This window comes from Hemitrygon akajei, chromosome 10, assembly GCF_048418815.1.
Source record: "Hemitrygon akajei chromosome 10, sHemAka1.3, whole genome shotgun sequence".
Lineage (NCBI taxonomy): Eukaryota > Metazoa > Chordata > Chondrichthyes > Myliobatiformes > Dasyatidae > Hemitrygon > Hemitrygon akajei.
The window spans coordinates 71,675,910-71,688,434 of NC_133133.1; the positions used below are offsets into that span (position 1 = coordinate 71,675,910).

At 39.1% G+C, this 12,525-nt stretch overlaps 1 protein-coding gene across 8 annotated transcripts in view; it reads left to right on the plus strand.

Moving 5' to 3' along the window:
• Window positions 1-12,525, plus strand: part of LOC140734464 (leucine-rich repeat and calponin homology domain-containing protein 2-like) — a 225,786-nt gene that overhangs the window by 121,423 nt on the left and 91,838 nt on the right. For all 8 annotated transcript variants that reach the window (XM_073058441.1, XM_073058445.1, XM_073058442.1 and 5 more), the window contains one exon: window positions 8,055-8,192. In XM_073058441.1, the coding sequence (XP_072914542.1) occupies window positions 8,055-8,192 (138 nt within the window). The remainder of the gene's footprint in view (window positions 1-8,054; window positions 8,193-12,525) is intronic.

A 12,525-nucleotide genomic window follows, 5' to 3' on the forward strand; every position in this document is an offset into this window, starting at 1 on the left:
ATCAATAATAGATCAATTGTAAATATCATGCTAATTGACAAAATGTGCATTTTAACTACAAATTGATTTAAAATAAAGTACTCCATCATTTCCAAGATTGATTATTAATTATGTCAAATATTAAATGTATTCAATTTTTTAATCCTGTAAAAGAGTATAGCTCTACCAGATGTGTTCAAGACTAGATGGAGCTGTCAACAGGAATGCATAGCCCGGGCTTCTTTCAGTTTTGTATGTGTACATACAAAGGCCTAAGTTACTTGCCAAATTAGAAAAATATGCTTTGTGACTTAGATTTTTTTTTTCAGATATTGGCTATTGTTTCCAAAGAGAATGGGAAGTTTTATAATATTTAGATATCTGAGAAAAATAATTGACAACTTAATTTTGATTTATGAAATGGCTATTCTTTGAATTAAAAAATAAATTAATATGAGTACATTGAAAATATATCCTGTATTATCACAAAATAACTAGAGAGCTGAGGTTTACCAAGTGACAAATAATGGCCATTGAGAGTTTAAAATCTCCACTTTCTATTTTCAATGTCAAGAAAAGAAAAATCATGTTAATATATCAGGATAGTATGAGGGAGGATCAAAGTTTTACTGATTTTTGTTTAAATTTCTGGATTTACAAAATTGCTGGAAAACTAAATAAAACAGCCATAATATATGGAGGAAAAAGTCCTGTGTTCACATGTAGGAAACATTTGATTACATTCTGTATATACTATCACCATGCCAAATGGGATTTCATTATTAGAGGAAGGAGTTCTCAAATGGCAGAGATAGGCAACTGTGGCTGACAAAGGAATCTAAGGACTGCATAAAAGCCAAGGAAAGCACATATAAGGTAGCAAAAGTAAGTGGGAAGTTGGATGATTGGGAAGCTTTTAAAATCCAACAAAAGACACCTAAAAAGCTAGAAAAAGGGAAGAGATTAAATATGAGGACAAACTAGCCAATAATATAAAGCAGGATGCCAGAATTTTTTGAGTTATATAAAAAGTAAAAGTGTGGTGAGAGTTGATGTTGAACCAGTGGGAAATGATGCTGATGAGGTAGTAATGGGGGACAATGAAATGGCAGACAAACCTAATGGGTACTTGGCATCTTTCTTCACTGTGGAAGACACTAGCAGTGTGCCAGAGGTCCGTGAGTATCATTGTTATTACAAAAAAAAATGTTAGGCAAACTGAAAGGTCTTAAGGTGGATAAATCACCTGGACCAGGCCAGATGGACTGCATCCCAGAGTCCTGAGAGAGGTTGCTGAAGAGATAACGGATCCATTGTTCATGATCTTTCAAGAATCACTTGATTCTAGCTGGTTGCAGAGGACTAGAAGATTGGAGATGTCAGTCCATTTGTTAAGAAGGAAAAGGGAATTACAAGCCAGTTTGCCTAACCTCAGTGGTTGGGAAAGTGTTGGAGTCTATTATTAAGGATGAAGTTTCAAGGTACTTGGAGACTAATGATAAAATAGTCAAAGTCAGCATGGTTTCTGTAAAGGGAAATCTTGTCTGACAAATCTGTTAGGAGTTCTTTGAGGAAGTAACAAGTTAGGGGAACAAAGGCAGTAGATGTCATTTACTTGGATTTTCAGGTGTTTGATAAGGTGCCACACTGAGACTGCTTAACAAGATAAAAGATACTGGTATGGATAAGCAGGCAGGCGACAGCAAGTAGAAATAAAACGGGTCTTTTCTGGTTGGCTGCCAGCAACTAGTGGTGTTTCTCAGGTGTAACTATTGGGACCACAACTTTTCACATTGTTTGTCAGTGATTTAGATAATGGAATTGATGGCTTTGTGGCAAAGTTTGTGGATGACACAAAGATGGGTGGAGGGAAAGGTGGTGCTGAGGAAGCAATGCGATTGTAGCAGGACTTGGACAAATTGGAAAAATGGGCAAAAAAAGTGACAGATGGATTACAGTGTTGACAAATGTATGATAATTCATTTTTGTAAAAGGAACAATAGTGTAGACTATTATCTAAATGGGGAGAAGGTTCCAAAATCAAAGGAGCATCTATCCGAGGGTTGTGACTTGGATTCTCAAGTCAGAGTCTTCAGCATTCTCAAGTGGGAGGGTGAACAGCCAGAGGTCATGGTCCATGTAGATACCAGTTACATGGGTAGGACATGTGACAAGGTTCTGCATAGAGAGTTCAGGGAGTTGGGTGCTAAGTTAAAGGGCAGGAACTTTAGGGATGTGGTCTTGGGATTGATAATCGTGCCACATGCTAGTGAGGCCAGAACTAGGAGGATTATACAGTTTAAAACATGACGAAGGATTTGATGTAGGAGGGAGGATGTAAGATTTTTGGATCATTGATCTCTCTCTCAGGGAAGGTGGGACCTGTACTGAAAGGAAGGTTTGCACCTGAACTGGAGGGGGACTAATATCCTGGTTGCAAGGTTGGTTAATGCATAGTGGTGTTAAATTAGAGTTGCAGGGGGACGTTTAAATCATTACTAGGCATCAAAGAGAGATATCAGGTGATTGGAGATCATCAAACGTGGTCTTGATCTTGAAGAATGCAGCAAGAAAATACGCCTAGCAATTGCAGACCTATGAGTCTTTCATCATTATTGGAAAGTTATTGAAAAAGAAATTGAGGGGCAGGATTAATAATTTGCAGAATCAGAGTAATCAGAGATAGCTAGCATGACTTTGTCAAGGATAGATCCTGCCTGACCAATCTGATTGTTTTAAAGATATAAAGTGTACTGACGATGTAATGCAGGGGATATGGTTTAGACTTCAATACTTACTTTGATAAGGCCCTCATGGGAAAGTGGTTGAACAGATTAGGACCCATCAGGGTAAATTGGATCTGCAATGGACTTGGTAGTATGAGGTAAATGATTGATGGTAGAGGGTTGTTTTTGTGATTGGTTGCCTGGGATAAATGATGTTCCATTGGGGTTGGTGATGGAACCCTTGCTGTTTGTAATAAATGTGAATGAGTTGGATGTGAATGTAAGCGACCATGATATGTAAGTTTGCAGATGACACCAAGTTAAGAGTTGTTGTCAGTATGGAGAGTAATCAGGCTACAGGGTGTTTGCAATATGTTGGTGAAATGGACTGAGAAGTGGCAGATAGAATTTAATGCAGATAAATGAGAAGATGTATTTTTGGAGTACTACTCAGGCTAGGTTATGCAGCATGAAAAGAAGGATCCTTGGAAGTACTGAGGAACATTGGAACCTTCGTGTACAAGTCAAAATCCTTGAAGGCGGCAGAGCAGGTAGATAAATGATTAAGAAGGCCTGTGTGATGTTGGCCTTTAATAGTTGGAGTATTACATGTCACGGTGGTTATGCTTTGACTTTATAAACCTTGTATTGCATACAGTTCCAGTCGCCTCACTATTGGAAGGAAATAATGCACTGTAGAGAGTGCAGAGGTGATTCACCAGAATGTTGTTTGGGATAGAATACTTAAATTATGAGAAGAGGCTGGAGAGTCTAGGTCTGTTCTTTCAGGAGTAGAGGAGGTTAAGAGGGGATACAATTGAGGCATTTAAAATTATGATGAGGAACAGATAGGGTAGATTGCAGGAGACTTTCCCATATAAGTTGTAGTTAAAACTAAAGACCATAGGGTAAGTTGCAGGAGATTTGGATGGGGATCAGATGGGAACTCTTTCTTGCCCTCCCAGAGTGGTGAGTGTATGGAATGTATTACCTGAGAGAATGGTGGAAGCAGTGTTGTTGACAGCAATTACATGTCTAGACAAACCCTGAAGTTGGCTGGACATAAAAGTTAAGGGACAAATGCTGGAAGGTAAGATTAATAGAGATGGATGTTCACTTGTCAGCATGAGCATGATGGGCCAAAAGGCCTATTTCCATGTAGCATAATTCTTTAACTCAATTGCATCAAAGATTTAACTATATGTTATATATTTTACTCATACAATCAATAATCAAATCACTATTACAAATCAATTAAACTTTTAAACTGCTATCAGTTTGCACAATCTTCAATTAAGTCATTGTTGTTGCACATGCAGTCCTCAGATTGTCCATTTGTACTTGATGTATTATTTTGAGCTGGCTAGCTCATCTGACCCCACTTCCAACTGAAGCTGTGTTGGTTTATCTTTTCTGCTCCTTATCCTCATTTTCCACTAATGTTGATGCCTGACTAGTTATTTGATTGATCACATAGACTCAGCTGATTTTATTTTTTTAAATTACAAAATATGCAATCTCTTGTGTTTTCATCATCGGCTTCTCTAGAAAGTTTTGCTTTTCATAAATCTGTGACTCAAGTTTGTTTATTTAGGGATATAGTGTGGAAGAGGGCTCTTTCAGCTCTTTGAGGCATGCCACCCTCGAAAAACCTGATTTAACTCTAACCCAATCGTGGACAACTTACATTGGCCACTTAACCTACTTGGCAAGTCTTAGGACTGTGGAGGAAACCAGAGTCCCTGGGGTAAACACAATCATTACAAACTCCTTATAGAGGATGCTAGAGTTGAACACAAAACTCCAATGTCCCAAGCTGTAATGGTGTCATGCCAACTGCTAAGCTACCGTGGTACCCAAAATAATCTTCCCTAATCAGGAATGGAACCCAGGTCGTGCCAGTGAAAGCACCTTATCCTAACCATTGGACTACCATGGAACCAAGTTTTTATATGTTGAGAACTGACCCACATGTTTCAATAGGTATATTTAATGTCAGAAATATATACAGTGTACATTCTGAAATTCTTTTTCTTTGCAGGCATCCATGAAAACAGGAATGACATTTAAAATGTTAGAACCCAAAGCTCCTTCTCAACTCCCCTCCAACACACAAGCAACAGCAAGGCGACTACCCCCCAACCCAAAATTACTCGTTGCAGTACCCCAAAAACTATTCAATCACCCAGTTATTCGACATACCACAGTGTCTCGCCCTCACCCTCGTCCTCCACATTGATTCAGGGCTTTCAGGTGCCTAGAGTAGGTGGTCCATGATTCAGCTCCATACAATAATGTATGAAGAATGATGGCTCTATAAAGCAAAAGTTTTGCTTGGGTCTGTAAATCACAGTCTTGAAAGATTATTTTCCATAATCTTGCATAGGCCCCACTGGCATTACTCAGACAGTGGCTGCTTTTGAGGAGAGAATGCTGTCAAGGTCTGGAAAGTGGTCTACATTTTCAAGGATAATTATCATCACCCTTTATCAAGGGCTGGATAAATGGCTGGTTGGGCAGTATAGTGACTGATATAGGACTTGTGTTTTTTTTAATTGAAGAGGAGGCAGTGTGGCTTAATGCCTTAGCAAAGCCATTCAGCATATATTGGAGGTCTTCAGATTGTACTGCAATAGACCATAAGATATAGGAGCAGAAGTAGGCCATTCGGCCTATCGAGATTGCTCTGCCATTCAATCATGGGCTGATCTAATTCTTCCAGTCATCCCCACCCCACTGCCTTCTCCCCATTACCTTTGATGCGCTGGCTAATCAAGAACCTATCAATCTCTGCCGTAAATACACCCAATGACTCTGCCTCCACAGCCACTCCTGGCAACAAATTCCACAGATTTACCACCCTCTGACTAAATAATCTGCCCATTTATTTCTTCCACCAAAATCCTTGACTATACACTGTCCTACATTGTATTTCATTTGCCACTTGTTTGCCCATTCCCCTAAACTATCTATGTCTCTCTGCAGGCTCTCTGTTTCCTCAACACTACCCGCTCCTCCACCTATCTTTGTATCATCGGGAAATTCAGTCACAAATCCATTAATCCCATAGTCTAAATCATTGACATACATCATAAAAAGCAGCGGTCCCAACTGTAGATCCCTTTATTCCCACCCTTTTTCTGCCAGTCTGCCAGTGCTCCACCTATGCTAGTAACTTCCCTGTAATTCCATGGGCTCTTATCTTGCTAAACAGCCTCGTGTGCGGCACCTTGTCAAAGACCACCTGAAAATCCAAGTACACCATGTCTACTACATCTCTTTTGTCTACCTTGCTTGTAATTTCTTTAAAGAATTGCAGTAGGTTAGTCATGCAGGATTTTCCTTTCAGGAAACCATGCTGGCTTTGGCCTATTTTGTCATGTGCCTCCAGGTACTCTGTAATCTCATCCCTAACAATCGACTCCCAACAACTTTCCAACAACTTTCCAACCACTGATATCAGGCTAACAGGTCTATAGTTTCCTTTCTGCTGCCTCCCACCCTTCTTAAATAGCGGAGTAACATTTGCAATTTACAATGCCAGAATCTATCGATTCTTGAAAGATCATCGTCAATGCCTCCACAATCTCTCCAGCTACCTCCTTCAGAACCCGAAGGTGCATCCCATCAGGTCCAGAAGATTTATCCACCCTCAAACCATTAAGCTTCCTGAGCACCTTCTCAATCGTAATTTTCACTGTATGTACTTCACTTCCCTGACACTCTTGAATGGCCAGTATACTGCAGATGTCTTCCACTGATAAGACTGATGCAAAATACACATTCAATTCCTCTGCCATCTCTACGTTTCTCATTACAGTAACTCCAGCATTATTTTCTATTGGTCCTGTATCTACCCTCAACTCTCTTTTCCCCTTTATATACTTAAAAGAGCTTTTAGTATCTTGGATATTAGTTGCCAGCTTCATTTCATAATTCATGTTTTCTTTCCTAATGACCTTATTAGTTTCCTTCTGCAAGTTTTTAAAAACTTCCCAATGCTCTATCTTCCCACTGGCTTTGGCTTCCTTGTTTGCCCTCTCTTTTGCTTTTACTTTGGCTCTGACTTCACTTGTCAGCCACGGTAATGTACTTCTTTCATTTTACAATTCCTTCTTGGAAATAGTGTTGTCATCCATGTACTGAAGCTCCATGACAGCAGTGGTGCTGACCTTGTACTTGGCCTTCAACCAGTTGAGGTTAAAATGTTTGCTGTCCATTGTATTCCCGATTGGGATTCTTTGTGGCAGATCTTGGCCAGTGAGGTGAAGGATGGCGGTAATAAAAATGGCAAATAGGGCAGGCGCAATGATGCAGCCCTGTTTTATTCCTGTTTTAACAGTGAAAAGTTTTGATTCAGTGCTGCTATTGCTGAGTGCTGTGGCTGACACGACTTTGTGTTGTAGCCTCAGTATTTGTAAGTCCTAGGATATCAGTGGTGAGAACACTTGCAAGTACTTAACCATGACACCACTGCTGAACTCTAGTGGTTACCAAGCAAAGGCTCCTCCAGAGATCTGTGAGAGAAGACAAAGGAAAACCTCCCAGTATGAAAAGACCATAATGCCATTGGGAGCCTGAAAAACAATAAAGCCACTGGTCTTAACAAGATCCCAGCACAGCTCCTCAAGGAAGGTGGACCAGCACTCCTGCTCCACATGCATGCCCTGCTCATGAAGGTCTGGGAAAAGGAACAGAGCTCAGGGATGGAGCAATAGTGACCATATTCAAGAAAAGAGATGAGGCAGATCATAGCAATTACAGATGCATTTCCCTTCTGTCAACAACAGGCAATGTGCTTGCAAGTATCCTTGCCAACCAAAACTCCTTCCACTGTCTGAAGAAGTATTCCCTGAATTGCGGTGTCTATCTAGAGGTATTGCAGATGTGATCTTCACAGCATGCCAGTTACAGGAAAAATGCCGTGAACATAGGCAACCCTTGTACTTAGCCATCATAGGTTTGACAAAGGTACTCGGTACAGTAGACTGACAAGCTCTCTCTCTCTAGCATCAGCTATCAAAACATGACACCCCTGATGTTCTTTATAATACCCTACTGACATACCCTGAGTTTGCTTGTAGGATTGCAGGGTTAACTGTGTTTTGTTATCTCAGACTAATACAGATGAACAGGATATTACAACATAAGTTGTAGGTTTTCTTGACCTATCATTAAATTTCTCAGAGACCACTTTCAGGCATGTGCATATTGAACAATGCATTATTGATACATCTTGGTGTAAGTTCAGTGAAATAGCAATGTGGTTTGATTATAATCTCTAGTACTGATGATTTGTGTAGTTCTGTATTTTTTATTGCTGATTATCATTTTTCTGAATAATTACAGTCAACAGGTGTTTCTGACGAAGTTGATAAACAAGATGTGAATAATACAGATCTAAAGTATGGTGAGGTGCAGCGACCTGTAGAATGGCATCATGAAGAAAGGAGACACATTAAGCAGATCAGAAAAGATCCGATGAAGGTATCTTAAAATTTCAGGACATTTATAAAATCTTTGTTCTCCAAGAAAATTATAAAAATAAGTGATAGATGTAAATCCTATTCAAGAAACTTGAATTACCAAAAAAAGATTCAATTAGGGTGAAATAATGTTTGGAAAAACCTTTTTGGAGCAAATGTGCAAATACATGTCTTAAGTTGGGACGGTTCGACTCTTGCACAAATGTAACTTTCTCAACCAAAGTCACCAAAACAATTACTATTCATTCTTTGTGATGAAAGATATATAATTTGAAGTGTTACATTTGTTGCATAGAGTACAGAACAGTATAGCATAGTTCAGGCCCTTCAACCTACGATGTTGTGCTGACCTACATAAATCTACTTCATGATAAGTCTAACCATTCCCTCCTACGTGGTCCATAACTGTCCATTTCTACCCAAGAGGCTTAAACGTCCCTATTGTTATCAGCCTCTACCACCATCCCAGCACCATGTTCACCACTCTCTGTTAAATGTTTATGGTCTGTTTTTATTAAAGATTATAAAAGAACAACATTTTTCCACAAGTTGTCATGGTAAAGTTTCAATTGGGCTTTATTCAAAGCTGTCTAGTATGCTTTGTTAACATGCATTCTAGTTGATAGACTATCCCTTCTCTACATTTGTTTATTTTCATTTTTATTTCTCCTTTTTGTGGTTAGATTTCTGACAGGGAATATTTTGTACCATACATTTCTCATTTAAATGGTGGACGTTTTCCTGTTGAAAATCTATGGTAGATTGCGCACGGTACGATAGTGTAGTAGTCAACGTGACGCTATTACAGCTTGCGGGGGTGCGGGGGTGGGGGGGTGGTGGTATTCCAAAGTTCGGACTTTAGTTCCAGTGCCATCTGTTAGGAATCTGTACGTCCTCCCTATGGAATCTGGATTTTCCCCAGGTGCTCTGGTTTCCTCCCTCAGTCCAAAAAACTGAGGACGTACAGATATCTGAGTACCTGATATCATTCATTACCTCGCTTGGTAATGCTGCTGGGTTGTTGGCAAATGGGGATATAATTGAGAGACTGGATAAGCTAAGATTGGATAGAGCGGAAGTATGAGAAGGGATAGTTGTTCTTGCAGTGCATGAATTTCCTGGCCCAGATGAGATGCAACCTATGTCAATAAAGAAACTAATGGAGGGAATTGCAGAGGGATGTATGGGAGGAAGTTGTATGGAAGGTAGGTTAATTGGTCATTGTAAAATTCTGCTGTGGTTAGGCTAGAGTTAATCAGTTTTGTCGGGGGTTACCCCAGACTGTACCGCTAAATAAATGAATAAAATGACAGGCAACCTAGGCCTGTCAAACTTAGGCAACATCAAAGTGCACCTAATTTCTTCTGTGTGCACTATAATTTTCTTTTTTGTGACTTCACTGAATTACTATGCCTTAAAATGGCAGAGCCTACCTGTAGAGAAGTTTTGAAGGAAAATTGACTGCATTTAATGGCATTGGAGTTACTTGTGGGCAACATTACTCCAGTTGATTTTGAGTTTTAGAGACCAGCATACACTGAACCTCTAATAGGCCCTTTAAGACCATTTTCTGGTAAAGGTACAGATATTGACACTATTGCATTTGACTGAAATCTAAAGTAAGTTTTATGGAATCATAAGATGTGTGAAAATGTAATGTCGTCACCTTTATATACATTTCTTTAGAATTCATCAAACGTATTGAGCCTGTAAAAACTATTGTTTTATAATATCAGTTATGTTTTATTACTTTGTACAATATGATTGTACATTCATAAATTATTGTGTATATCATTATTCTGTGCTTTATTATTAGTTAAGTCTGCACACTGCTAAGCGTGTTTTTAAATGCTGCTGCTGTAACAAAAGAATTTCCCATTCAGGATCATTGATGTGTTGTTATTACTATTAGTTATCCTTTTGACACCTAATTAAAAATATAAAGTCCAAACATTCCTGCACGGAGTTTTTAACCTAAAGCACCCTTTGCTGGTTTCAGTATGGACAGAGGTCCATTCCAGTGGACTTCTCATCCAGTGCTCATTTTGCTTCAGAGCTGGAATTGTGAATGGTAACAAAAATGTGTTATTTACACAGAGCTAGGTGGCAGTGTAGACTGAGGAATTGGCAGAAGTCTTGTAGGATATAATTAAGTTCATAGAACATAATGTGAAAGAGTGTAAGTTCATCCACTGGTAGAAAAAAATTGAAAGGTAGTATTTTTTTAGTTGATGCTTAAAAGTTGAGTTCTTATTCTTCAATTCCTGAAAGTTAGCAATTAAAGGAAAGGAAGCAATTAGCAAGGCAAAAGATATGTTCATCTTTATAGCAAATTGATTTCAGTACAAGATTGTAGTGATCTTACCCTAGTGGGGGTCACATGTAGAATATCATGCATAGGCCAGTTCTCCCTTGCAGATTGATTCCTGGTTTGATGTATGAGAGAAACTAAGCAAACTGGGTCTGCTTTTGACTTTAGATGATCATATTCATACTTGCAAAATTTTAATGGGGCTTAAGAAGCTGGCTGCAATGTTGTTAACCATGCTGCTCTGTCAAGAACCAGTGGTCCAAAAGTAAGAATGTATTCTTTTCCTGCAAAAAGCCTAATTTTGTGCTATATCTCCAGCACTGTTTAAGATGGTTCATGGGAAAACAATAACAATGCAGAATACTGTGCTATAGTTACAGAGATAGTGTAGGTAGACAAAGTGCAAGGTCATGAAAAAGTAGATGTAGAGCTGTGTCCACACCTCTCTACAGTTTCTTGCAGTCTCGGGCAGAGCAGTTGCTGTACCAAACCAAAATGCATCCAGATAGGATGTTTTCTGTGGTGCATTTCAAAAAATTGGTAAAGTTCAACAGAGACATACTGGTCCCTATTTTGCCATGGCATCTTCAGTGCATCGAAAAGGTATCTAGCCCCCACAACTATTTTCACATTTTACTGTCTTATTTTCTTAGTTTAAATATATTGAGGTAGAATAGTTGTGTGCTAATATACAAAACATTATGCATCATGCCAAGTTAAAAGAAAAATTCCAAAACCTAGTAACATTTTACTTAAAATTTAAAACCACATTTGTGAGGCTGAAAAACTATTCATCCCCTTTAATTACACCACTAACTTTCCACAAATGCAATTCTTTGTTACCTAACCATCAATTTGTTGATGTAGAAAGTTGGAGGATCACCCGTTTTCAATGAATTCATAAGAATAAGTACCCCCTCTCTCTGTTAAGTCCAACAGTACAGTAGATTTTCAACAGACCAAAAGCAAAATAAAGACAGAAGAGCATTCAAGACAAATCTGCGAAATGATAATAGAGAAGCACAAATCTGGGAAGTGTACAGGACCATCTCAAAGGCACTGAGAATACCTTGGAGCTCAGTGCACTCTATCGTAGAAAGGTGGAAAAACTATGAAGCCACAACCACACTGTCCAGGTCAGGCTACCCCTCTGAACTTAGTCACCGGAGAAGAATGCACTAGTATGAGAGGCTACTTTGATGCCAGACTGAGGGAGCTGCAGAAGTCAGTGGCTGTAACTGGAGATGAAGTTCACAGCTCTTGCACAAAAAGCTTACTTAAGGCAGAATGGCAAAGAAGGAGACCGGGATATTTTTTTAAAAAAAGCTTATCCTTGCCCGTATAGTCTTTACAAAGTTTCGCTTAGAAGGTACTATAAAGATGTGGAAGAAGGGTTTGTGCTCAGATGAGACTAAAGTGCAACTTACTGGTCTCAGCACTAAGTGGTACGTGTTGTGTGAATCTAATTTTGCACATCATACAGATAACACTATTCCTACAGTAAAGTATGGTGGAATAGCATCATGCTATAGGGATGCTTTTCTGCATCAAGGACTGGAAATCAGTTCAGGATTGATAGGACGATTAATGCTGCTAAATACAGAGATCCTGGATAAAAACCTGCAAACCTCTGCCAGAATTCTTAAACTGGGGAGAAAGTTCATCTTTCAGTGGGACAACGACCCAAAGCACATTGCCAGAGATACCATAGAGTGGCTTCAAATTAAGAAAATTTATCTACTTGAGTGGCCCAGCCAAAGGCCTGATTTTAACCCAATCGAACATCTCTGACAAGACTTCAAGATTGCTATCCACCACGCCTGCCTGCCCCATTACTAACCTGACACAGCTTGAGCAGTTCTGTAAGGAGGAGCAGGAAAATTTTGCTCTTATCAGTTGTGCAAAGCTAATAAAGACTTGTGCAAAAAGACTACTGACTATAACTAAGTACTGAGCAAAGAGGAATGATTACTTTTGAACTGCTGATATTTCAGTTTCTGAGTTTTTAATTTAATGCTTTACT